At 42.9% G+C, this 27,876-nt stretch overlaps 1 protein-coding gene across 2 annotated transcripts in view; it reads left to right on the forward strand.

Annotated features, from left to right (window-relative positions):
* Positions 1-5,091: 5,091 nt before the first annotated feature.
* The window catches only part of mob2a (MOB kinase activator 2a), a 55,925-nt gene continuing 33,140 nt past the window's right edge, over positions 5,092-27,876 (forward strand). The window contains exon 1 of one of the 2 annotated variants that reach the window (XM_029523163.1): positions 5,092-5,596. In XM_029523163.1, coding sequence (XP_029379023.1) covers positions 5,580-5,596 — 17 coding nt within the window. In that variant the 5' untranslated portion in view covers positions 5,092-5,579. Of the gene's footprint in view, positions 5,597-27,447; positions 27,595-27,876 lie in introns of those variants that run through there. The other variant, XM_029523161.1, reaches the window with a different exon arrangement.

Consider the following 27,876-nt stretch of genomic DNA (forward strand, 5'->3'; position numbering starts at 1 on the left):
CTGTTATCATTTCTGCTCTCTCTGCCTATGACCTCAGAGCCACATGCAAGCTATTTCTGTTGAGTTGCTTCTGGCTGAGAATGACTTCATGTCTGATTCGCCTGAATCGTTGTGGGGGGGCAGAGCTGTACCTGTGTGTTAACGGAAAAATGGACTGCATTAAAACAGCACGCTTCAACTATTTAGGCTGGTTGGTTTGATGCACCAGAGGCGAGACTGCACCCCGTCAGCTGCACCTCTCCCTCCCACTTCCCTTTTTCAAAATGGTTTTCTTTATGTCTTTGGTTTGATAATCATTTTCGTTTCATGTCTCCCTTTTTCTTTAATCTTCTACACTTACGCCCACCCCCCCCCCCCCCCCCCACCCCCTTCTGTCTGCAGCTTCAGACCTCTCCCATTCTTTACTCCACCCCTGTCTTCCTCTCTGTGACTGGCGCACTGGAGCCAGGTAGGTCTGCAGACATGAGTAATGTGGCTAAGACTGACTCATACGCCAAGACATCAGCCATCAGTGTGGAGCCAGTAATGACACAAACACACACACACACGCATTATGTATACTGAATTGACACACACAGGCAGGGAGGCAGACTTTGCGGTGCCGATAATATGAAACCCAGCCGTGCACGTGGCCATTATCATCACCTTATACTGTGTGACCGTTATTGAGCAACTGAAAATGAACCGATAGGAGATGAGATCAGACTGTTAACAGTAAACATGTTGATGGCACACACACACACACACAAACTGCTTTGAGTGCACATTGAGAAGCATGATGAATTAAAACATGACTAATAAAAAGGTTTTCTGTTTTGCAAAATGTATCTTATGGACAGTTCAGCAGCTATTAGTTCATAGAAAAATCACGTGTGGTGATCAGGTGTGAGTTAATTCTTATTTTTAGCATCAAGATTGAAATATTAATGAAGTCATTTGCTGATCTTGAGCTTTGTTTTCAGGATTTCGTCTTCATATTTAAAAAAAAAAAAAGCCTGTCTCGTTCCTTTTTTTTTTTTTTTTTTTTTTTTTTTACTTATATTAATCAGGACTTTGGAATCAATCAAATCTGTCATCTCTAGTCAAAACAGAGCTCTAATTTTCAGGTAATAAAACTTGTCATTGAAAGCAACAACACAAATGTCACATCTAGTTGTAACAATACAAACACGCACATGCAAACACACTCCTCACTGCGTCTATTAAGCATATATTATTCATGTAGGAGTAATGTGAGGTGTCTCCATTTTAATGCCTCCTAATGGCTTTTTGAGTTACTGCTGCCAGCTATGAATAAATCATATCAGTCATCCACCCTGGCAGCACTGAGCGGATCTATAGGTATGCAGTCATGTGTGTGTGTTTGTGTCAATGCGGTGTGCTTTGTTTTCGCCTTTCTAGATTTGTCTAGATATGTTTATGTCACAATGATCGCAAAGCAGCAAATTCTCTATGATGGACAAACTTAAGTGTGAAAAGATGTGTGTAATGCATGTGCACGTGAAAAGAGTCACATGTTTGGGAACTTTCCACTAAAGATATTTGGCCACCCAAGAAAATGGCTTTGCACCAAGTGGCTGAACTTACACCAACCTGTCATAACATTATGACTAGCTGCCTCATATTGTGTAGTTCCCCTTTTTACTGCCAACACCACTCTGATTCATCTCGACATGGACGCCACTGTGCTGTGGTATCTCGCACTGAGATGTTAGCAGCAGATCCTTTAAGTCCTGTAAGTTGTGAGATGGAGCCTCCATGGATTGGACTTGTTTGTCCAGCACACGCCACAGGCTCTGGACTGGACTGAGATCTGGGGAATTCGGAGACCAGGTTACGAGGCCTTGAACTTGTTTTTGTGTTCCTGCAGTGTAGCAGGGAGCGTTATCCCCTGAAAGCGGCCACAGTTGTCTCTTTCACTGATTCTGGCAAATTAAAACCTTTAATCAACCTAATTACCGTCTCACCCGCAGCATGCTTGACAGTGATGGTATGGTAACAGTCTGTCGGATTGTGTAGTTGTTTTCATCTGTCTGACTGATTGATACTGAATGAACATACACAGTTCTCTCTCATGTGCTGCAGCGGCTGCGATGAAGTGAAATGGGAACATATCGACCCCTGGGTGGCTCGGTATTGACGAGTGGATGGATTTCAGGAAGTGACCTTGGCTAACTTGGACGAGCACCTGATGAGAGCCAGGCTCATTTTCCCACAGAGCTCATCTCTGGCTCCGGCTCCAACAACAGACTGTGGCTTTATATCCTCGTCAGAAGTAAACATGGTTCACTGGATTGAACTTGCAGAGTGATCACAGTTTACTGGAATCGTGTAAAAATGTTCTCATGAACTCGTTAATGCAAACTGAACTTTAACTGTGCTGTTAAATCAGTCCATGAAGAAGATGGAAGAGCGGGTGCCATGACGTAATGAATGGTTTGGATCTGTTAGAGTAGCAGACCTGAAGCACATAAATTGATCTCAACCATTTTCACAATGTTAGCACGATGGAGTTCATCAGCTTTTTGTGGAAGCTAGATTTGGACTAATGTATCATTTTAGGGGTTTTGTGATTTCTTTAAAGAAAACATGGAGGCCCTCAAAAACCTGAAGTACAGTTTCTATCCTTTCAGTGTTGATTGTTAGACTCTGCCGTCATTGAATTGTAATGAATTGTAGTTTGATGCCATTTCAGCAGCTTCAAACAGCTTCAGGTGCAGATTTCAAACAGAAAATCTGGAGAAAAGATGGTTTAGATTAGGTTCCACGTGTGAGAGCTAGAATTAGAAAATAAAAATCTAGCTGGATTTATCTGCATCTCGCTTTCACATTATAAATTTCTTGTGTTGACTGCAAAACTGAGTAAATTCTGTGAGGGGTCTGCACAGCCATGGTGTCAACAATCATCCCAGACTGCCCCTGTGTGGCTAATAATGACATTACATCAGTGTTTAACACCCCCCCATCACCCACCAGACTCCTGTCAGTCATCGCTGTGACTCCGCCTCTCTGTGAGCTGATTGGAGGACATCGGGGCGCTGGAGTATCAAGCAGCCAATCCTGTGACTCTGCCTCCTGTTAACAGGGCTCCTGTTCTGAATGCCCTCTCAGTGCCTGTGTGCTTCTGTTATTTATAGCAGCCTGGAGGTGCACAGTGGATCATAGAGGAGCAAGGAAAGGGGGGAGGAAGCGAAGGGAGGGTGAGACAGAGGATGAGGAAGGAAAGGAGGACTGTTAGGAGTTGATGACGTCCACATGTCTTACTCTGATGGTGTCATTTTTGCATGAGAATGCACATTAGTGCCATCTTTACAAACTGCATCTGTCTGATTGATGGATTTCTTAGAGAGGAAAATGGGTGAACGAGAGCAGGGGGTGGAAAAAAGAAGAAGAAGAGCTTCTGACTCTATATAAAGTCAGTGGTTAAGGATTGATCTTATGGCGGGGTACATGGCAAATTATAGGATTCAGGTCTTATGCCAAGAAGAAAATCTTAAAAAAAAAAAAAAAAAAAAGAAAGCAAATGATGAAGACCAGCCCATGGTCACCAAATCACATGTTGTGTTTTCTAAGCAAAAAAAAAAAAGGATCAGTTAACTTGTCTATTATGCTTTGAACTGAGTGCTTTGTTAACAGAATATAAGAAAATACCAACACTGGCAGCTAAACTGATCATTTCAATGTCCTGCTTGCTTTGACCAACAGAGCTCGGCACCGATGCAACACAGCAAACCTAATTTTGGAGAAGCGGTTCAATAAGTGCCATAAACAGCTCTTCACTGCGAAAATGGGTCAGAAAAACGATTAACCCTCTCTTGATCAGCTGATAAACTTCTACTCTGCGGCATAAAAGCAGGATGGCAGATCAGGTGTCATGATTGTGGCTCGCTGAAACGTGAATCTACCTTAACTGCTCAAATGTCATCTTGTCTGGGCCAGTGAAGAGGAAGGAGGCAGCCAGGTCACCAGTTAACTAATGAGAGCAAAGCATTAAAACAAAGAGATAGACAAAACACGGGTTCTCCTGTTTGAGGACGGTTGATTTCTGAGAACAGGTCACGATGTCTGACCCCGTAGAATAATGCATCCAGTGGTATCTTGTTCATTACTTTAACTGCTGTGCCTGTTCGCAGGGACGGTTCACCGCACTCGGCTGCCTCTCTGTTGAGACTTATGGCCACCAATGAAATTTCTCATCGGTTTTGTTTGAAGGGTTATTTCTGCTCCATGTGAGGATGGTGGAAATGACAGAAAGCTAAATTAACTGGTTGGCACTGGATCATAAATTTACTGTAGCCCTCATATTGACCTCTCATCATCTAATGCTCCAGTGTTGGGATGATACCAGCTGGCCTGTCTATTGTACAGCGCAAACTCAATTTCAACCCTGATTTTCTGCAAGATAGTGCAGGACATGACTTTGTTCGTTTAGTGACACAAATCCTAAAAACATTTTCCATTTATCAAATAACCCAAATTTACTTAATGTATTATTTGAGGTCTCTCTGGGTTTTGGACTGCGGGGCCAAAACTTTCAGTGCTGAAACCACAATCAATATAATAATTATATATGTGAAGATGATAAGTTCACAGAATGAGTCATTTCGTTTTTAGAGGCTTTTAAATGTTTGCATCGTTTCTTTAAATAAAGCAGTTTTCATTTGTGAGCCTTCACGAAAAGTTATCGACTCTCTGTCTTTCTTTTCCCGTCTTGGATTTGTCTCATATGAAAGGTATTTAATTAATGATTTCACTAAAATGTAATATAACTGACCGTTTTTTTATTCTATGAATAAAATCTCATTCTTCAGTGCTGCACCAGAATAATGTTATAATATAACGTAGGAGAACCTGATGTATTAAAAGTCACACATGGTGACATGTGAACAGAAGTGCTTTGGTTGCGGACATTATTATTATTATTATTATTATTATTATTATTATTTCGATCACCTGAGCTACTAACTACATCTCCCACTGCTTCCAAGCCCACAGCCCTGCGTGACACGCATGTTACGCACAGGACAGGCTGAGTGGGTCGGGTCTGTGTTTACTTCCGGACTCCGGTTTAGATTTGGCTCGGAGAGCAGCAGCAGCAGCAGCAGCAGCAGCTCCGGCTCCGGTGGAGGTTCAGGCTGTCAGCTACAGCACGGTGGCCGTACAAGGCTTCATGACAGAGGTTACCGGGTCGACCGGCGGCACCCCGACAGACGAGCCCCGCTCCGGCTCAAAGTCACTCCATGCTGCGCTCCTTCGCCACCAGCTAACGCGCTGATCTGACGGAGCTCCAGCCGCTACAGGATCCGAGCTAGCGGGGGATCAAAACAAGGACGATCGCTCAAAGTTTAAGCGGTGTTTGCGTGCGACCGCCCGGGATCCAGCGACTGGGAGAGAGACGCGGGCCCCGGCGGGGACGGCGACGGGACTCCTGGAGGGGGGCAAGCAAGCAAGCAAGCAGGCAGGCAGCCAGCCAGGGCAGCGAGGGTGGTGGCTGGATAGAGTAGGGGGCTCTCCTCCGGGCTCCTGGTGGATTTATCCCCTGCCAGCTAACGTTAGCTAAGCTAGCTCCGAGCAGCACCATGGACTGGTTGATGGGGTGAGTACCGACCGCTAACTTGCCGAGCTAGCTGGCTCTCCGTCTCTCCTTCTCTCCTCTGACAGGTCAAACTGCGCAGTCTTTCCGATGCTGGCTGCCAGTCCACCCCCCGGTGGCTGACACCGGCCGGGGTCGGCGGTAGACAGGTGCACCATCGCAGTGAACACCGTCCCCCCCCCTCCTCCCTCCTCTCCTCTCCTCTCCTCTAACCCCCCCTCCACCTTGGACGCGTTAATCTGCCTCTAAGCGGGTAGCATGTTGCCAGTTTAGCTTTAGCTCTGCGGTGCTAGCCCGTTAGCTGACCTGGCAACGGTGTGATCCTGTACCGGTAAACCGAGCCGGTGTTCCTCCGGGGCCGGGGGATATTTTGGACGGGGTGGGTGGGGGGGCACCTGTGTGGCCTAACTAGCCAACGACAGTGGTGGGAATATCTCCCAGTTTATTAATAGGAATGGCGAACACAGCACACGGGCTAATGCTAGCAGTCCGGCTAACGCGGTGGGTCCATGCCCGTTTTTTATTTATTTATTTATTTATTTATTTTTTGTATATTTCCTGTGCAAGGTGCACCGGGCTGCTAACCCGTCTACCATGCCACCCGCTGGGACACACAGCCTCGGGTGTCACCGGCAGAGTGTGTGTGGACAAACATCCCCAGCAGTCCTCATGCAGGTGTTTGTCGAGTTGAAAGATGCAAAGCAGTCCATTTCACCGTCCACCTGATCCACCATGACACTTATGATGCCGTGCTGTCACTTTATTTTCAGCTTGCTGTTGTCCACGCCATGAGCTCACAGCTCAGGACTATAATGGACGAGATAGATGTCTCGGTGTGACACCTGCTGTAAAGGTTAGAAAGGGTCATCTCAGGATGAAGCTTTGACATCAGTCTGCATGACAGAGAAACTTCTCAAACATTCTCGGCCCAGCCCAGAACCAGTCATTTACTTATGTATTTGCTATGCAAACTCAAAGATGTTGGCCTTTCTGATGAGCGCGAGTGTCATATTTGCTTTTAAGGAAAGAACGCGCTCACTGGAGTCACAGTGTAAGGTGTGTTTTCATGCACGCAGATGAGCTTTAATTCTATCCGGTAATACTTTGAAATAGTGCTTTGAGATATCTCTCCAAATAGACCTTCGGCCCTTTGACATATCAGACAAGGTTTGTACTGACAAGGTGTGTCCCAGTGAGGTTACTCTACTTTAACTTGACTACTTATCAAGTAGAGCTGCATGAGCAGATCAGGTTGAGGAAGGGCGGAGGCCTGATGTCAGGGGTGTTTCTTCACATTTTGACATTTTTAGTTGAGAGATAGTAAAGCAGCCCTTCGGTTACCCCCAACCAGCTGAAGGGCCAGCTGCCGCCACTGTTGACTAAATGTTATCTCTGCCAGGGAGGCTCTGTTTTTGCTCCCTCTGGCCAGTCTATATTAGCAGGGTATTGGAAATACTGCTGTACAAACACCAGGAAAGTTCTGTTTGTTTTTGCTTTAGAAAGCAGCATCTTATTATCGGTTAAAAAAAAACCCTGACCCGTCCTACTTCATAGTTGGTGAGCAGCATGGCATTAATAATCTTCCAGTGCATGGTTCCACACTTTCTTACTTTCTTACTTCTTGCTGATCTGAAACCTCATAGATTTTCTATTGCTCTTACAAAATACACCTTTCCCTCATTATTTTCTTTGATGAAACTAAGGGAAAGCTGCAGTTTGGTGGCGGTCGTTGGTCTATGAGTGCTTTCTTGGAAGTTTATCATTTTGTCATGTATTTTTCCTCTCCTGCTGATTCTTGTTTTCCTGGTTCTTGCATTGACTCGTCTCAAGTTGCGTCAGTTTTCTCAGTTTTAAATGCGATCAATAGAACATAACCCCATTTTCCATTTTCTCTGAGTCACTGACATGAAATCATAATAATTTCTGTGCCCTGACAGTTGGTGCTGTCAAACTAAAACTGGTTTGCTCAGTGATCTGTTACGAGTTCCAGAGCAACACCCAGTTATGTCCTGGTGCGAGAGGAAAGTGAAGAACCATGTCTGAGTAAAAGAGAAGGTCACTGCCTGGCTGTGATTGCTAACAGCCTGGATTATTAAGCTTGTTTCTAAATATAGTTAGTACTAAATCACTTTCTCCATGTTTGAAAATTTGCCAATTTTTTTTATTTATTTTTTTATGAAGCGACAAAAGAGCATGTTATTACTGTCATGTCAGGGCTATTAAACTGTAATGCTGTACACCCACTGATGGCATTTGTGTGTGTTGACAGTTTGTGCATGTCTGCATGTTAAAAGAGTCTAATGTGTATATATGGGTGATGTGGGTATGTGAGCTGAATTCATACGAGCAAGCAGGCATGCCTTCAGCTTGCGTCACTGACAGAGTGGAAGCCATGAATGAGTTAACCAAGCGTGTAATCACTCTGAATACAGACCCAGGGTGAAGGACAACACAGCCAGGATGGACGGATGGACAGAGGGAGCAAAAGAGGAGAGAAGAGGGCTCACATGCTATGGAAGAAAGAGAGGTGGCGTGGTGAAAGCTGATTTGGGGGAAAAATGCATCGATATGATGAATTGTGGTGAATGAAAGAGGAGGACTCTAAATGGATGAAGGATGGAACACAGCATTGACCAGTGGATGGAAAAGGGAGGGAAGGGATATGTGGATGATGGAACAGTTGATCAGAGAGAAAGAGGAAAAAATTGTGTCAGGTGGTGAGGAGGGGAGTGGTCTAGTTTATAAGAAGGATGAAGCTCACACCTGCAGGTCTGGGGCAGATAAAAAGCCTATGACGGCCTACTAACGATGGACAGATGATAAGGAGAGCTTTTTCACAAGAATAGGCATCAGTTCTGTTGTTTCTGCAGGAGGCCACTGCAAGCACCTCTTGGTCTTAGCATGATTCACCCGTGTGCTTGCTTACATACACCAAATTGTGTCAGTGTAATACATGAAGTCCGTCTCTCTGCGTCTTTAGTTTGAATGGAGAGCAGTTGTTTTTTGTGTTTTTTGTTTTTCAGAGCTGGATGACCTCATCTGTCCGGACTCTGAGTCAGACAGGACGCTAAATCACCAGGGAGATGCACAACGCCTAAATGCGTCTCTTCCTGCTGGGTGAAATGAGCAGGCTTTGACAGATGTTTAATCCCTTTGCTTTTGAGTGATGGATTGGTAATGCTGAGCAAAGAGCGAGAGAATGGAAACTACATTGCTAAGTGGAGTGCTGTTTTAGGCCCAACCTGAGCCAGAGTCAGATTTAATGTACACTTAGCTTGCGCTGTATCACCTGTGACTTAACGCTATCTAGAGAGCATATCATTATGCTGCATGCTTGAAGTAATGCAAGTAATGCTATGAAAGAGTCCATTAATGAGGGGGCTGCTTGTTGTATCCTTTCATTTTGTGGATGACAATTTTGATGTTTAATGGTTGTTGTCTTGTTACATTTGCTATTTGTGTTCCAAGTGAAATGTGTCTTTAGGAAAGTGAATTGTAACCATGCAAAATCGAAAGATTGCTTTAAATTGTGGTCACATTTACAGTTTTGTTTACTGCCCTTGACCAAATATTCCCTGATTTTAGTGCTGAAGTTAATGATGTGACTAATACACAGGCTGCTGTTTTCATCATCACGACATCTGTTGGTTATTTTCGCCATTTAGTATGAAATGTCTAAATGTGGTGAGTAAAAAAGCACATTAGTTTCCCACAGGGCTTATTTTACTGTCCAGACTTTATTACACAAACTTCAGGAAGCTCGAACCAGCAAATGTTGGACGCACTGCTTGAAAAATGACCATTAATCCATTTTTAAAATGATAATCCAGTCATCTATTAATTTTGACAGGATTTACTGAATTTTATGATATCAAGTTTGTCTCTTAATGAAAAAAGAGTGTTTTTAAGTATCAACAAAGCACTGTTAAAGCATTGGTGCTGAAATGTAGGTGTTTTATCCATGTTGATGGTGACGTTGGTTCAGTCTATGAGTTAGATTAGATTAATTTGCTGCACTAGTGAAAAATGAAAAATCGATAGTGTGAGCTGATGGGTCTGATGGAAAATAAAGAAGGGGAATTCACGACAACCACTTATAGGCTGAAGTTCCCCTTCAGAGAGAGACATCTGTCTGTTTGAATCTTCTGTCTCAGCACTGTGGCATACGTCCTCCAGGAGCTTTTCACGGGCATGATTGTTCTCACATTGTCTGTGGGGCATTTTCTCAAACATTTGGTGGCCCACAACTTTGTTTGTGTCAGGTTTCTCAAGCTGTCATGTAAATGTGAGTATAGTATAATTCTGGATTCTGGAAGCTCAAAAGCACGTATGAAGCCCCTCAGGGATTCATAGAGACAAACTCTCAGTTTCACCACTTATGGGCCCAGAATTGCCTGATATCTTTTTCTCCTTCTGTATGTGATCGTATTCTTAGAGTAGCGAGGTGGAGTGCTGTTAAATCTTTTCCATGTGAGGTGACTGGTTGTTGTAACCTTTATATGGGCATGAAACTTTTCAGTGGAGTAATCAAATAATTAAAAAGTTACATCTTGGGAAGAAAATATATGATTTCCATCTTAACAGGGACAATCTCAGAGCTCTGTGATACAGAAAGTGCTCCAGATGTAAACCCCTAATGGCCCAGTTTCAATTTTGTTGCTGTGTACTGGATTTTGGATCAATTTACAATTGATTCAGCAACTATAGTGCAGGGTTTTCTTCTGGACTGGCAGTGAAACTCTGCTTGGTGTCATCTGAACAGCTGATTTTTTTCTTTTTTTTTTTTTTTGCTGGCACTCACAATATACTTGAACCCCAGCTGTGAAAAAGGAGAACCGTTGGCTGGTGCCTGTTTGCTCCCTGCAAAAGAAGATTCAAAGGAAATTACTTGGTTAGTAACAATGCATCCAAAAATATCACTAGATTGGTTTTTCAAATCTCCCATTGCCTTATTTCCATTATCAATTGATCTGATCTGAACTCTATGAGAGAGTTTGTGGCGTCCTTTTGGCTGTTGATTGTAGTTTCACTATGAGTGGGTGAGTCTCCTCCCTCTTATGCATTTGGTTTGTGCGTGTGCATGTATGTACATGCTCCCAATCCCTGGCTGGGATTTTGTGCAGTGCAACGCTGCCCTTACACAACCCCAGTGAGTTATTTCCATCGACACACACATGCACATACATACATATACACACAGTACTATGCACAGCCTCGGCTCAGGTGGCTGCTTCCTCTGCTCGCAGCGCAGATGAAGGGCTGATAATAGGCTGTGACAGATGAGCAGACATCTCAAGGCAGTCACCTGCTCAAGAAGTTGACTAACCAGCGCTGTCACAGCGTGGCTTGGCCTAGACAAGGGTGTAGTCTCACTTTTCTGTCTTTATGTCTATCTTTGCAGTCCTCTGTTTCCTTCTATGGTGCTTGTTTATCAGCGCTGACCTGAGGGCGATGTAGCCGTCAGCTCACCAAAAGGTCTCAGTGTCTCCTGGGAAAGAACTGTTAACTTGCTAGTGTGACAGCAAATAGGTCCTCTTTTTGGGCTTTCTATATGTTCAATCAATTTATTGCATTGAGCTCTAAAGGTGGTTCACAACTACACACCCACTACAATCAAAGCCAAGATTTTTTAGAGCCTTTAAAGCCAGAAAAACCTTTTCGAGACAGTAACGTGTCGTGAGTGGCAGTTGGCCCAGTTTCTCCACACACATTGACTCGGCACAGCACCCGTCCCCAAGAACATCCACATCTTTTTTTTTTTTTTTTTTTCTTTTTGCAAAAGTGACATCCTTTGACTGATGATGTTAAGTTCATAACTTATTCATAAGCAGTTTTAAGTTTCCAGTCCTTCAGTCAGTTGAAGACTTGCGTGTCAAGACTTTATTAAACTGGAATCCAACTGGCCATGAGCTTGAGCATTTGTCCTCAGTGGAGCCTATCAAAGAATATTTCTTTTTCACTCTAGAGCTCATTTGATTAATCTGTTAGGAAATTGATATGATTTATGAATCCATCAAGCTGGGTTTTTTCCCTGTCTTTGCCTCATATAATAACAATAAAAAAGACAATAAACCAAATGTAAAATGTGAACATTTAAAAACTGTTACCTCATTTCCAAAATATGTGCTTTTTACAATCTTATTGCCCATATTATTAGATGAATCTTTGTAAATTGTTGCGTAGTCCGGTTTGATAACACAAAGCTGGTAATGTTTCTACGATTTCTCAGGTTTTTAAACTCTCAGTAGGTGTTGAACTAATAGTAGACTCTAATTAGTTGCATACATAATAATAATAATAATATTTTTAATGGATTGCAACCAAGTGCACAGCTGAATATTTTCCTTGTCGTTGGTTTACGTGCCTCAGTTTGCAGTTGGAGCTAAGATTAACTCCACCCTGCTTTGATGGATCTGGCCTCGAGGCTCGGCAGCAGGCTGCAGGCTATTCTACCATGACGTGCTGACGTGCTGCTGTGCTGAGGGGCTGGCTGGATGATAAGAGGACCGGTTGGGGTGTTTACTCCCAGAAAGGGCACTTCAAACCCTCCAACTCAACCCCATCTTTCACTCCCTGACTCACTTTGTTACTCTCTCTCACTATCTCATCTTCCTCTAGTTTTAAATCTCTCCCTGCCTCCTTCTCCCTCTCCCTCTTCCTTCTCCTTCAGGGTGTTGATGTGCACAGACGTTTGCGTGCTTCGCTGATGGCTCAGTTGGACTGCTGAGCTGCAAAGAGCAAGGCAGCATTGGACAGGCCCAGGGCAGCTTCAGCCCTTGCTGAGAGACCAGAGCTAGTGTTAGCTGTACATGAGGATCTGAACCTGTAGGATGATAGCATATATGCTGACTAATATTGTACAAGCTCTGTCATGCTGCTCCTGTGTGCTGGCCTGTGGGTGAGGGACAGAGGAAGGAAAACAGTGGGAAGCAAAACAGAGCCGGAGGGGCAGAGACCAAACAAACAAGTCCTCAGCTACCCTCTCTGACATCAGGCCCCTTCTTTGACTTTTGGCAGTACTTGCTGTTCATCAAGCTGCATCATTACTTTGGGGCAACAGCAGCCAACAACTCAACTGTTCCAGCAGCACAAAAGAGTCAAGAGCGAAAGACCAGGTTGTCGCCACTCAGTAAAATCTTCATACAAAGACAAAAAAACCTCAGAAGGATGATGCCTCAAGGAAGCAGTTGATCTGGTAACAACCATGACAAGAATCTCTGCACAGCGCTGTATAAAGAATGACTATTGTCCCACGACAAAACTGTGGTGTGTTGCAGTGAGATTTTTTCACAATACTGTATCAGGTGCTTTAGTGGATCAATGGACATTGAGGGAGATATAAAGAATCCATTAAATGAAACTATTTGGTCCCTCAAAAGGCAAAAACACAAGTACAGAAACACACCCGCATATTGCTTCTCTACTTCCTTGTTCTCCCTTTCCATTCTCCGAGGCAGGGACAGGAAAAGGCCAGAAATTAACATGATACCAAAACGACTCAGCTGCTTGCCTTTCTCTGAATACGCACAAGTAGAGATGAGAGGAATCCATATGGATCAACGACTCTGTAATGCATTGGCCTCAACACAACTCTCCCTAGATGTCGTGTTTTTGTGTCCCCCGGCATGTTGGAGTGAAGATGAGGTTTCAAAAGCCTGATGACAGAACATGCTTTGTTAGTGCGGTGCAACCTAACACTGATGGATCAGGAAACTGCAAATGCAACCCAGCTTAATACCTGGAGCTGGCTGTGCTTGTGAAGCCTCTCCACCCACTCAGATGGGTCTTGACTAGTTCAAAAGCTCATGTTGGCTGAATTTCAAAGTGTTGACTGCAAACATTGCTGACATTTAGCCACAGTCTTTGATGAATTTGATACAGTAACTGCAGAGATGCAGAGTAGACCTGAGATATATTTTATATATATAACATGATCATATATTTGGAAATATACTGATCTTCACACTCATTTCGCTTTGCTAGTACTCTGCTTATTGTGATTCTTCTTGCGTGGCCTGGAGTGTCAGTGTGTGGCAGGAGAGTGGCACCATGCTGTGACTGTGTTTACTCTTTCGTAACGCTTTGGACAGCCCTGCCCAGTACACACAACTGGCATTGCCATCGGATAGAGAGCGGGGAGGCAGGAACAGTCACGACTAATCAGCTGCTTCTTTTAGCTCTAAACAGGACACGTTGTTTAATTTCAGAATAACATTGCCACACAGTCCGAGGACTTCATCACCTCCTCCAGAAGGGGGGCTGGCTGCCACAGGACTGGGAGCAGCTACTGTTTTGTCAGAGTGTCACAGTCAGTGGCTGCTGCTGGCTAGAGTCGCAGCAGAATTTGGCTGTTTAAGACATAAAGGTTCCACTTGTATTTCCTAAATTATGAACAGGGTTTCTTTTATTACTAACCATAGTTACTGTACAGCTGCTTTTTTTTTTATTTAACAGTTGCGTCGCATTACTGATGATACAGAATTCTACTTTTTGTCATTTTTAAATCAATCTGCCACAACATTAAAACCAGTTATCTGTTTTTAATATAGTGGCCTTTTGTTGCACCTTGTTACAGGGAATGTAATCAATAAATGAATTGGCACAGTATCAAAAGAGATACATATAATTCTTTATGAGTAAACAAGCCTCACAATGCTACTGTGTCATAAAGTGGAACAAGCAGATACAAGCTGTTAAATGTCCAACTTTAAATTTCTTCCAGCTCAATGCAAAGTGGATCCAGCTGGTGATTGTCAGACTATCATAGGCCTGAGGTTTGATGGTCATTGAAACAACTTTGCCTTCTTAGTGTGAGTGACTGAATTGCAATATAGTTCATGAAATTTAATGTCTCCGGATTCATGACTTCCATCTTTTCTTTGTTCTTTATTGAAATGTGTTCAGAAGTTTTTAAGTTGTCCCATTATCTTTTAAACCAAATGGACCAGCAACAAAAGCTACTTGACTCACGCTGTGTAACAGAACAGCTGAGATGTGATGTGTAGAGAAAAAACAATGTGAAGGTGGGATACTGGATCAGAGCAAATTGAGAAGGAGGAAAGAGAGGGGAAAGAGTAGGAGGGGGATGCTGAAAAGGAGGAGGAGGAGAGTATAGAAACTGACTAAAGGGGTAGGGAAGGAGGGAAACGGATAGTGGCACTGAGGCAATAGGTGAGATATGGAGATAAATGGGGAGCGGCTACGTGGGTCACAGAGATAGATTAGAAACAGCAGAGGTCTGCAATAGAGGACAGAGAGGGAGATTTACCAGCAGGGGCCCGGGCCGCTGGTGACAGTAGGAAAGATGGTCTTTTCTGCTGTGTGCACGCCAGAAACTAAAGAGCCAACATAAAAAGACTTAAAAATGCATTCAATACCATCTCAAGACTCTTTATTCCCAAAATCTTAAAACAAAGATTAGAGTATTTTCTCTCATCCGATCTCTACGATAAGATACCTTAAATTGTGTTGGAGGAGGAAGCTTTTAAAACTGGGTGATTTTTTATTTATATTCCCACTAAGACATGAACAGCACCCTCAGGTGAGGCTCCAGCTGAGTGGTGTGCTGCTAAATCTGTGCAGAGCTGGTGGGCTGATAGCATTGGTATAGGCAAGCTAGGTTTGTCCTTGGTGGCTGAAGCTAGGCCGCTAGGCTGGTCTGGACTGTAATTGGATTAGAGATCTCTGCGTTGCATCAGGCAAAGGAAGGCGAGTACATGCACGCACGCCTCTGAGAAGCACATTCATCTCAGCGCTTCAGGCTCCGCTGCTCCTCCATCTCATCGTTTCCTCTTAAATTTTCCTCTTTTCTCAGCATCCCGCTATTTTCTTCATCCCACTTTAATCAGTAACCAACCATGTCCCCATGGCTGTTAATAATATGTGCAGGTATGCACAATGGTGTGTTTCTTATGAGCATGTGCCTGGATCAGATGTCGTGGATACCCTCTCTAAGTGGGATATAGGCGCTGCAGGAATCCATGTTCAGAACACACATAAGAACAACAAATAGGAAAAAATAGAGAAGAAAAGAGTCTCATAACCAGCATGTGAATATGAGGACATCTCACTATATTTTGAGAAGGGAGTGAGCTCTGCTGCCCTTTTGTTCCCTCTTGTGAAAGTTCTGTTTAGCAGCTCTCGACAGGAAGTAGAAATTGATGTCATGGGTGATGGGCATCCTGAGTGACTTGTTTACCCCTTTTAGCCTTTTGGTGTTTAAAGACTTAATCAGTGAAGAGTTTCCTTCACTTTACTCAGAACTGGAATAGAGCTCATGATAAGCTTTTTTTTTTTTTAAGCTCTGATGTTAACAGGGTGCATTGTGTGGCTCATTCTCAACATTTGTCTTTCTCATTTTGTGGCTCATTCTTGTGATGATATCTGTTTAATGCAGTTGCCACATTTCCTCAGATTTCTGCAATTTAGCTGATATTTGTGATTGAACAATTTGGACGTAGAGGTGATCTCAGTTCTGGGTCATGAACGTAAACCAGTAAGCATAACAGTTATCATTCTCCTTTAGTATCAGCAGGGAGGGCCCGGTGCCAGAAGGATCTTTCAGCACAGTGCAAGTGCCAGGAAACGAAATAAAAAAAACAAAACACAAAGATGAAAAATGGCCCTCAGTTACATCGCACAAGCAGTGCGATGTCGCTGAGTTTTCTAACACAATACTGGTGGTGAAGCGGGTTTTAATACTTTGTTCTGAATGATGCAAACAGATAGGTCCAGAGGCCAGTTTGAATCTGTGCTTTTTCTACAACACATTTCAAAATTGCAAAGCTCAGGCATTGTCATTGTGCATTTAAAAATACTGTAATCTGATTTCCCTTCACTGGTTCTGCCTTTGGTCATTTATATGTTTTTGCATGAGCGTAAGTGGCTTAACACTAATATGGCACATGTGGATGTGGCTTGTGCAAGAAATTAAACATCAATGTGGCAGTCAGCAAGGTTAGAGGGAGTGATAGAACAGCCTTAATATTTGACAGGCCAACACCATCAGCCATATGTTTCATATGTCTCTGCTGACAACCCACCATATGGCTCTGATCTGTTCATATGGCTTGTACATCTTCTCAGCTTCCTGCCACCATGACATACAAGTGGGGGAGAGGGGGGTGGACAGTGTGTGGACAAAGATAGAGGGAGGGGCAAAGGGTGTAGCTCTGATGTAGGATGATCTGAAAACTAGGACTTGCAGTGTAATTGATTTAAAAGCAACCCGATCTGCGCCCAGCAGAATCGGTTTCAACCGTCTGCCACCTCTTCACAAGGAAAATAAGCAGCAGCAGTTTCAGTTGCAGATGTGATTTTATTAATGCCATGTCCCCAGGCTTCTTTTTAATAATTGGAAATCACAGCTTTCACGTGGGAGTTTATCTCAGAGGCCCTGAAAAGTGCCCCTCCTACAACTGCTGATGATTATTTTCATTAAATCTGTTAAAATTGTATTAGCCTTCTCGTTCCCTACCTGGCTTCAACATCAACGTGCTTCTGCAGATCTAATGCAGGCCTCCTCTTGATGATCTCCAGCCTGCTAAACACAAGCATACCAGTTTGTGAGCATGCTAAATCCAGTTCTGTGTGGTGCTTCACATCTAAAAAAGGATGTGGAGGAGGAGAGATGATTTTTTCGGGAAGACTTCACCTTGGAGTGAAAGCAAATGGAAACAACAGAAAGGGAGCCGGTGCTCTGGGGTTGCCTGATTTCCGCTCCTGGGTTAGGGTCACTGTAAGGGAGCTGCTGACCGAGCCTCCCAGGACTCAGCCAGAAAAGCTCAAGGGTGAACACAAGACACACAACAGAGTGTTTGACGCTTATACAGCCTCTTATATCCTCTTGAGGAGGAGTGTGTGTGTGCGTGCGTACATGCATGTGGGAATGTGAATAAGTTTGACTGACTGAGGGTTTAGAGAGGGACACACAGGGAACGTGCTCGCTCTGTGGTCACCTTCCAATACACACAGTCATGCACAACGTATTTGGTGTAACGCACTCAAGGTCCTGCGTTCACAGCTTTCTAGCATGATGTAAAACACAAGCCTCTGTGTGTGTCCAGCCATGGTCCCGCTAAACGTAACCTTTCTAAAAGCCTTTTTAATCACAGGTGGTCTCAGAGCTGAGTGCTGTGACTTGTGGCCATTGCTGAACCGACAGCCTGGTAGCACTCAGAGCTATGTTATAAGCTCGCTGTGCTACAGACTGGCTGTGAACTTTGAGTCTGAGTATGGGAGCGAAGCCAGCTGTTCACTTTGCCACAGTTTAATCTGAGAAGATGGAGGAAGGAAGGCCTTCTCCTCCTCATATCTAACTAATCCTGTTAATATGAAAGTTTCATTGAAATGTGTCACTTATTACAAGATACATTATGAGAGACACACTGCAGCTTCCTGTGTTTACATTGTCCGATTAAAAAGCAATGAAAATGTTACTGGTTATTGATAAGGTCAGTAGTTGTTTAATTCATTATTTTGCAAGTTAAGGAAATTAACTAGGTAAGCTAAATACATTGAAATATTGAAATGATTAAAGTTGGCCAGTTAAAATCGGTTATACATCAAACCTCACTAGAATGAGTGCAAACAGAGTGGAGTCAGTAAAGCCAGTTTTGTTGAAGTGTTGATGCACAGATGTCAGATATGCAAGCTTGTTTTCTTAATATTTCATCAGAACTATATTTATAGTTGTTTATTCAATGACTTTATTTAGTTCCAGCAAATCTGCATTTTGCTATCAGCCACAGTACAAAGACTCAGTTTTGATGTGGACATGCTTCCAAATGGAAAAATACAAGATGTGTCAAAGGACAAGAAAAAGAATTTGGACAAAGATCTGTGATGAAAGGTCATCAGCTCCAGCCAGGAAACTTAAAATTTGGAGTCTAACTCTGTTCCGCCTCCCTCTTTCTATTGTCATCCTCACAGTTGTATCTAATTGTTTTTTTCCCTCCCTTCCTGTCTGGCTCATGTCCTACCTGCGATTTTCTACCTATAGTAGCTGCCTCAGTCATTTATGAGGCCACAGATTAGAGAGATGAGAGTGGCGTGGAGCTGATTTATTACTGGCCATTAGCTGGTTAAATGAGGCTAAGTGAGCTGGTCAGCTCCAGGAGGTGAGATGGAAGCGATTAACCTACATAAAGAGCGATGGAGGGAGGAGATCTGTGAAGGAAAGGGCAACTCCTGACCTTCTGTCTTTTACTTGCATTGTTTTCTTGTTTTGTTTTTTTTTTTGTTTTTTTTTTTTCCCCTGGTCTTTCCATTGCTCTGGATGGACCAGGGTGTATCCACTCTACCTGTATCTCATTTTGACTCCACTGCTAAGTTAGGCTTTATTTTTCTATCTATTTTAAATTCCTAAAGCAATATTTCTAAAATGAAAATAACGGGAGGAAAGGTGATGCAAGAATACAGAGCAAATTTATCTTTTGGCACTGTTTGGTAAGAATAGATTAAACCTCTTTTGGATGTAAAATTTTGGTTATTTCTCAATAAAAATTCCACATTTGATAAAACCAGCTCTTTATGAAATGTAGTACTGCATGTCTAATTTGAGAACACATAAAATAAGAAAATCTATGTGGCAATGGTGGAGTTGATTTGATTTTACTCCTCAGTAAGTATCAAGCTCTAAAAACGTTGTTCATACTTTTCCACATGCTGCAGTTAATAACGAAAGCTTCTGTTATAGTCTCAAAGCCCAAGCCAAGATAAGTGCATTGCCCCTTTAATCACTCAATTCTTTGGACCACATTCAATATTAAGTCAGTGTGTCCTCATTAGCTGGATTTGTCAGGAACTATAGATATATAAAGTAAATGTCATATCTGTGGCTCCAGATGAGGGTGTGTTTCCGAGCTTTGGTGTGCTGGATATCTGCAGTGTAAGCTGTTCTTGTCCTCATCCTTTGCATGTTGTGTCAGTTTGCATGTTTGTTTCATGTGAGAGCGAAAGCGAGTGAGACATTCTCCACATCCGTTTCCTCTCAGAGAGGAACAGTGGGCTAGCGGGTTTGATTCATTCTGGTGAGTTCAGGGCCAGAGAGTTTGGGGGGGGGGTGGAGAAGTACACTCAGATGGGACATTTCTCTTAATCACTGTTAAGGTTGTAGCTGTTGGTGATTAAAGTTGAGAAAATATTCATGCCTTTGGCTCTTTTTTTTCCGTCTTTGTGAAGTTTGGTTCTTTGTTACTCATCCTGATTCACGTTTTATGTCCTGGTGTGCTTAAGATGTTTTTATATTTAATTTTTCCTGTCTTTGTCTTTTATGATGTTTTACTTGACATTTTGGAAGCTGTCTATGCTCTCTCTCTTTCTTTGTGTGTGTGTGTGTACACAAAACCTGGAAGTGCGTGTCCTTGTGTACACCTGTATGTTTGCATATGACCACGTGCCAGCTGTATCTGAGTGTGTCTCTGTGTGTTAGTTCTTGATCTCCCTCCATGCCCCACCCTGTGCTATAACGTGCACTCCTTTCCTCCTCATTGTTTTATCTCTCCACCAGCAGGCTTGGGAATCTAGAGCAGGAGCTCGCAGGAAGTTTGCGAGATGCACAAACACAGGAAGTGCAGCTTTCCCCTCATTGGCTCCGAAAGGGGCGTCTTTCTACTTGGTTTATCAGAAAGCAGCAATGTGCGCTCCATCTCTAACCACACGTGTCCCTCTCCGTCTTTCGTTCTGCCTGTCCTGTCTGCCGTCAGTAACCACTCTGGCTCTGTGTAACTGCACTGCAGGCCTGAATGCTGATATTTAGTTTTTGTGTCCTCTGCCATATTTTCAATTTGTTAATCTGGCACTGCATTGAAGTGGCCTCTGGTAACTGCTGTGAAGTTGTGCCATGCATGTCAGTTTGGGCAGTTGTGAACAGGATTAATACAAAATAAGGAAATGGGATGTGACATTTCTAAAAGTTGTTAAAAATAATGTGATTAAAGGCAGAAGGTTCTCTTTTAATGCTTTTACTGAAAAATCCCCATATGGCAATATAAATCCATTTTAGACACTTCAATAACACATGAATTGTTCATGGGTCTTCATCTTGGTCATGCCTGGAGCAGCTGGCCTCACCATATTACCTCATATAGACTCATATTACAGTGAGAAACTGGTATATTGGCGCTATCTCTCTGGGTCACGAACAGCTAAAGGTTGAGCGTCTGTGGTCAGAGGCTGCATAGAAGCGAGACGATGCACACTTTTGCTTATACGCACACTGCACATACCAGCTGTTACATAACCACTGGCAACTGTAGAGTGCAGACTTCATCACTGTGTATTTGTGTCTATATTAATGGGAGTAAGGAAGTGGAAAGGGGGATTAGCTAACTGGACAGTTGCTGTTTATAGCATAGACCTAGAGCTTTCTGTTGTGTTTTCACATAACCAGGAACTGGGAAATTTGAATGTCAGTTTTCTTTTCTATTCTTTCTTTCTTTTTTCTTTTTTTTTTTGTTTTACGTTGCTCGCAGTTTGTTCCTTTTCAGGCTGCAGCTCAGTGTTTGTTAATACAGATCAGAGTAGGTCACGTTAACTCCGCTCCACAAGCAGTTGAGAAATAAATGAAAGATCCATGTATGTTTACTCTGCATTTGCCATTTTGAAGTCTGATGACATTGATTTTATAACAGCTACATTTTTGACAATAAATTAAACAATGTTGTATTTTTTTCTCAGTTTATTGATTTGTGAAATTACTTTGGCTTAGCTGCATATAAAACCTTATTGTTAAGGACTTTTATTGATTTCATCCAAATTAAAATCCTGGTGTGCCGTGAAGACCTGCGATTGACAGTGACAAGGGAAAGCTTCATAACTGTGTGCCAATTTTACAATTTTTTTCCCATCCCTCCGCTCTTAGCCTGTGCTCCTCACCACCTTTCAGTTGTATTTTTCAAACCATCTTAATCAAAGTCAAGCAGGTTGCCCATCATCATTTCTCTCTTCCGTCTGTCTCTAAGCGGCTACTCTTTCTATCTCAGTAGTAAGAAAATTGTAGCCACAATTGGGGAATTGTGTTTCTTTTGTGTGAAATCCGCTGCACATTGCAGCCTCAGAACAACATTAGCTTGAGTCCAGAAAGAACTGACAGTTGAATTTCAGGGAACAGAATTTGACTGTCTTCTTTCACAATCCCACAAGATGGCAGCACAATTTAAGTTCACATCTCGCCACTCAACAAAAATAGTGTACCTGTCAGCAGTTAGTTAACTTTGTGTGGTCAGTTACATTGATTTTGAAATGTTTCGAGTTTGCAATTTTCTAAGAAAGAGAGTGGTGTGTACGCAGCTTTTTGAGTAGGTGCGTGTTTGTGTGTTATGAGGGTTGAGATATTGGAAGCAATTAAAAAGGGTGTAAACTGGTAAAGAGGAGATATAAGTAGAAAGCGTAAAAGAAAAAGAATAAGAGTAAGAGAAATGGGGTAAGAAGAGCGAGAAATAGAGATCCAATGAGCATGAAATCAGATCTTGTTGCATAATCATGGCTTGCAGGTCTTCCCAGTGTGCACCGGGCTCTGTTTGTGCTCTCCAGTCCAGTATCACATGACTGTATCAGGCGGCTGCAGTATTAAACCACAATGCCAGTCTACCAGTGGCAAGAGGCATACATGGAATCAATAGTTCTGTTCTTCTCTATGCTGAAGCATGCTCATTTATTTGTCAAATATTTATTTTTTAAAAATAATTCACCTTCTTTTTCTTCAAAACCGAGGTTATGTTTGGATGTTCAAATCATAATTTATTCTTGGTTGGACGCTGCAGTCATTCAGCACCAGAGAAACACTGCTGGTTTGTGTCTGTCCCATTCTTTTATCTTCAGTTTAAGTTAGCTCCCAAATCCATCTTCAACATTTAGTTTTCTCACTGAAGCTATGTTTCGAGGATAAATCTTTTCTGTGTCCTTCAGACCTCTTATTCTCTCCTCTAAGTTTTCTTATTGGCTGCTAACAACTTGTGCCAATAGGTTCGTTACCTTTCTTCCTTATGTTCATTGCACACCCTCAGTGTCTGTCACATACCAGCAATATCAGACGCCAGGAAGGCATCAGTGCAGCTTTTCCATCTCCTTCCTTCCCTCATCTTATTTTTCAGTCTTCTGTCCCCACTTCTTCCCTCTATCGCTGGTGCAAAGCCTTTATTCCCGAGCCAGCAATATCGTCCTGCATACCAGTCAGCAGGGACTGCCTCCACCTCTGGCTGAGGATCTTTGAACAACCTGCCTGCTGCCTGTCTTTCATCACTGCTCCTCAGCGTCAGCACAACTCACTGAGCATATCAGCCCCAGAGGAGGTGGAGGCGTCTCACTCCACTGATGTGGTGTATTTCTTTCCTTTCGACAGTAGGTGGCATCATAGTACCACAATGCCTAGCAGTCACCATGTTTGTGGTGCACTTTCCCTGAGGTATGAGTCCTGAAAATGAAGCAGTGTCTACTCATGACTCCAACACCAGCTTGAACTTGTAAATGATTTAGTTAAAAATAAATTTGTCTTAGAAGAGGCAAAAAAGTGAGATTGTGACACATTACACACGTCATTTACACATAAAATTTAAATGTTTCAAAGAGCACCTCCACATCACCAGATATGCCTGTGAAACTCTATGCCTATATTCTGCCTTTTTAAAATGTGGACTATAAACTCAGCCAACATACATCCTACAAAAAATATAAATGAAGTCAGTAAATTGCGAAAATGTCCATGATATTTTCAGATAACTTTGAGTAACAAGCCATAATGTATCGATAATATGTTTACAACAGTAGAAGTCCAAGAAAATCAGCTGAAAAGAGTGAATCTGGGACATTTTAGCAATTTATGTGGTTATCAAAACACTTGCCTGCTGATCAGTGACTCCATTAAAAGGCTAAGCATGTCAGCCCGATGGGACATGAACTGAGTGACTATGAAAATGTGTGAAAACATTGAGAGGAAAAAGGAGATTTTCCTTTTATAGGCTAATGGTTTTAGAAAGCTGGCCTCAAGCTTCACATTCTCAAAATGCCTTAGCAGTGATCATTGCATGGGTAAGGTTGCATTTCATTTCCTCTATCAAGTGGAATTTGAACTGAAACCCAAGCTGTCCAGACATAGAAAGATAACACAGATTGAATGCAGAGCCCAGAAATACTCAGACATAACATTTGCTTTGAGGGGCATCCAGGCAACATTTGAGAAAATGTCAACATCACTGTCATTTTGTTCTATTGACTTAACACGCAACTTATGGGCACACAGACCGATGTTATATGAGGGTCACTCAGCTTTTTGGTGGCAGGAAGCAGAGGCCTATAGGGCTGGACAAAGTGTAAAAGGTGAGTTCTAGTGGTGTCCTCTGACTATAGACCAGGCTGTATCAGACAGGTGGACTACACAGACAGACTGACGGACTCCTGGCGTCGCCCTGCCTGACTGTATATATAGGTCCTTTTATACTGCGCCCCTTGGTCTGGTTCCAGTTCACATAAATCTTTAACTGTGCTCAGTGTGTGTGTTTGTTTGCTGAAACATATTTAGGGTGCACCCACTTGTGTGAGAGAGAAAAACGGTGCTTGGTTCTTGGCAGCAAATTCCTATGTACATTAAATTGCGTAATACACATGTGAGCAGTTTCATAAGAGTCAACTCTTTTTTGGAGGGGGTCATAAACAACAGTTTGTATATTTATTAATGTGTGTGAGCAGAGAATAAATTAGCATTTTCTGTCAGTATCACCTCTGTCTGTACTGAGGAACTAGGCTCATTCAGTGACATGGTCTTTCTAAAGCTGGCATCTTCTCTCATACGGTCACTCCAGTTGCTGGAGCCACAGCAGAGTGTGTTTGTGTGTGTGCTCATTTGTGTGTGACTGTGCGCTGCGGTCCAGCATTTGACGCCATGCTATGTGTTCCTGGAAAGCTTGTGTAAGAGTGAAGGGGCCAGGAACGCACCGCAGCCAGTGATGACTGTTTTCTGGAAGCCTCCCTGTGAAAAGAGACGAGTCCATTTGGTATTTTTATTTTATAATTAATATCAGAAAATCTGCAGCTATCTCCTTTGGCATCGTACACTGAGGCCATTAGTATGCATGGACACACTTAACATCCACATCATTCTTACACAGCAAGCACCAAGAGTAGGAATGCAGGGAGGGACTGTGATGCATACACACAAGAGGGAGGAAAAACAGGGACTCGCTACGCAAAGGGAGGTATGCATGGAAGAAGAGGCTTGAATAGAAAAAGGAAGAAACCTCAAATTAGCTTAATGAAGGGACTGCAAAGGGGGCAATAACATCAAGGGTAGTTAAGGTGTTGGACATGAATAAGTGCAGGAACAAGGAATGGATTGAGATTGAAATGGGGGAGGGAGAAAAAGTGGGGGGATTTGTTTTGGGTGCATCAATAAAGTGCCGGCCAATTGTGCCTCTGTTGTCTGCAGTATCATGCTCTTTCCTTTCAACCATGCCCATGCTTCCTTTTTTATCATCATCTTTTTTCTTCTTTTTTTTTTTACTCAAGTCCCCGTACATCCCTGTCCCATACTTTCAAGAGTCCCACTGTCTTTTTTAACCCTCCGCTCCCCCTTCTATGGTCTTCCTCCTCCTCCCTCCAGTGGCTGTTGTGTAACTCTGCAGCAGCAGCAGCAGCAGCAGCAGCAACAGTGCGATTGATCAGCAGTTCTGGTGCCAGGCTTCTCTTATTGTAATAAACGAGCTTGGAGACATTGAAACCAACCCTGAGTGCTTTTGTGGGAGTAGAGGAATCTTGCAGACATACACATACACATACACACACACACACACACACACACACACACACACACACACACTGCACTACACTCCCATGATGTAATGCTGAATAATCCTGAATCTTCTTAAATGTGCCACTTGCTGGATTCATCATTTTCTGCTTTCCTCCATTTCGGTCCCTGAAGACAAAGACACATAACTTAATTAGACATTTCATTTTGTTGTCAGTTTTGGGTACCATATTCGATATTTGTTCTAAAATGAGCTGAGTTTGTCCTCCAGTGAAAAATGTTTTTTTTTTTCTTATGATGGAGATGATACAAAGTTTTGAAGCTTTTTATAAAAGCTTTTTACTTTTCAACTATGTGGCTTTTTTTTTTGTTTGTTTGTTTTTTGTTTATTTTTTTGTTTTTGGCCTCTATGACATTTAAAGGGTTAGGGTTAGTCTTTTTTAATAGATGTTCCAAAGATTTAATTTTGGGTGTCTTGTAATTATGACAAAGTTCATGTAACCACAAATATTGTCCTGGATTTAAATCCCGAATGGGACCCTCCTTCCATGTCTGCTTCCCCTTCCTAAAGGTTCTTCAACTGGCTATAAGAAGAGAACATCTGGTCTTTCCATTTTCCATTCTTTGTGGTCTGACCCTCTTCGCTGCACATTTCTCCTCTTCTTTTCTCTTGATCCATCCGTCTTTTCTACTCCCCAATCCTTTTTTTTTAATCCAAGCTTGACAAAACAACAGCTTTGGCTCACTGTTAGCTGCTGTTGTGTTCACACACACACACACACACACATATGCAGTGTTGTAAAGATCATCTAGCAGGGGCAGTGAGCCATTGTTGCCCTGGGGCATGTGTAAACACTTGAGGTTAGCTGGAGGGAGACAACTGTGCGCAGTGATAAAGATCACACTTCATCATTGTAAAGTCATGCCAATGTCACCTAAGTGTCACTTTGAGTTATCCAACCTGGCATTTTCCCACATTTTAACATTCATGCAACTCATTTCATGTCAGTTTTAACAGTTTGCCTGAGAGGATGCTGAAAATACTCCATATTATTAATATCACTCACTACGCCCCAAGCTGCAGCAGAATGACTCCAATATTTATCAACCTTATTGGGCAGCTGACTTTAAAGTACAATTTTATGGCCATTGATTCTTGTTAAACTATCTTTTAAGAATATCTACAACAGTGAAATGCAAACTTTATCGCATCGATTAAAATAGGCTTTAACTCTGCTTCTGAGCTCAAGTCTGCTTTACCAGCTTCCCGTGTGATAAAATGGCATACATGTGTGTTTATTTGTGTGTGTCTCCATGAGAAAGAGACACTTGAAGAGGATACTTAGATTTAAATGGCATTAATGGATCCTCGGCCCTATTCTTAGCCTTAAATCTGCCTCACCCTTCAGGCGCTGACGGGAGTTGTGTTGGGCTGCAGGAGTCTGGTTTGTGTTCAGCCTATGGAGCAACACAAATGTGTGTGTATGTGTAAATATAGCTATCCAGAAAGGAAAAGCTGTAACATGAGAGTCTCTGTAGGACCGTGAATGGAGAGGGGGAGCCTGGCTGGCATTGATAACCATTTTCATAAAAGGGCGATTTGCAAAATTGAATTTCCTTTTTAAAAAATGCTTTTTATGTCCGCTCAACAGCCTTTTTCTTCATTTTTGACTCCGAATGGAGTTGTTTGAATGGAGATAGGAAAGAGACATATTGGAGGAAAAGGTTCAAGTTTCATAGGAGTGTGTTGTTTTTTTTTTTTAAAGGGGAGTAAAAAAAACGCGGTGGTTTGCGTCAGCGGGGCTGAGGACAGACACAAAGCCGAGCCACACTCCACCAGACTTCGGCTTAAAATCGCCCAAATTTCCCTCCAAGCTGCGTCGCCCCCGACTCGCACACGATCCGGTCTTTCTTTATGTTTAATCCAAACGCCCCCGGCCCGAAGACCCGCTGAGCCTGCCCCACGGAAACTACACGGAGAGGGGACCGGGGGGGGAGGAGGAGGAGGAGGAGGGAGGTCTGGGGAGAAACCACGGAAAAGATAGAGAGAGAAAGGTGTTGGAGGAGCGAGGGAGGACCGCAAACAGCAACTCCGTGTTATTCCGCGGCTGTTTGCTCTGCAGAGACGGAGACGCGGCGGGGTTAGTTTGTTTCGAGGTGCGTCTGGAAAAGCTGAAACGCCGTCAATTCTGGATTTCTTTATTCGCTTCCTGTCGTCCAGGATGAGGTTTAAACGGAACGGATCCTACACGTTAAATCGGTAAGAGGCTGGTGTGGCGTCCGCAGCGGTAACTTATCAATGTTGTCCATATGATGAGGAAGAGGAGCAGCGGAAGATGTTTTTAATAACGCCTTGGCTCACAAATCAATCCTTTCTCTGTCGTATTTCCACTGAGGCTTACGCTGCAACTTTGCCGTCTCTTTATTGCACTTTATAGCATTTCTTTAATATCTTACATCAACCCTGAAATGTGGCTTTAGGAGACTTTCTCCGTTGTTGCAGCGTTAGCAGTATCATGTTCACACAGATGGCGTGGTCATC

Source organism: Echeneis naucrates, chromosome 16, assembly GCF_900963305.1.
Source record: "Echeneis naucrates chromosome 16, fEcheNa1.1, whole genome shotgun sequence".
Classification (NCBI taxonomy): Eukaryota; Metazoa; Chordata; class Actinopteri; order Carangiformes; family Echeneidae; genus Echeneis; species Echeneis naucrates.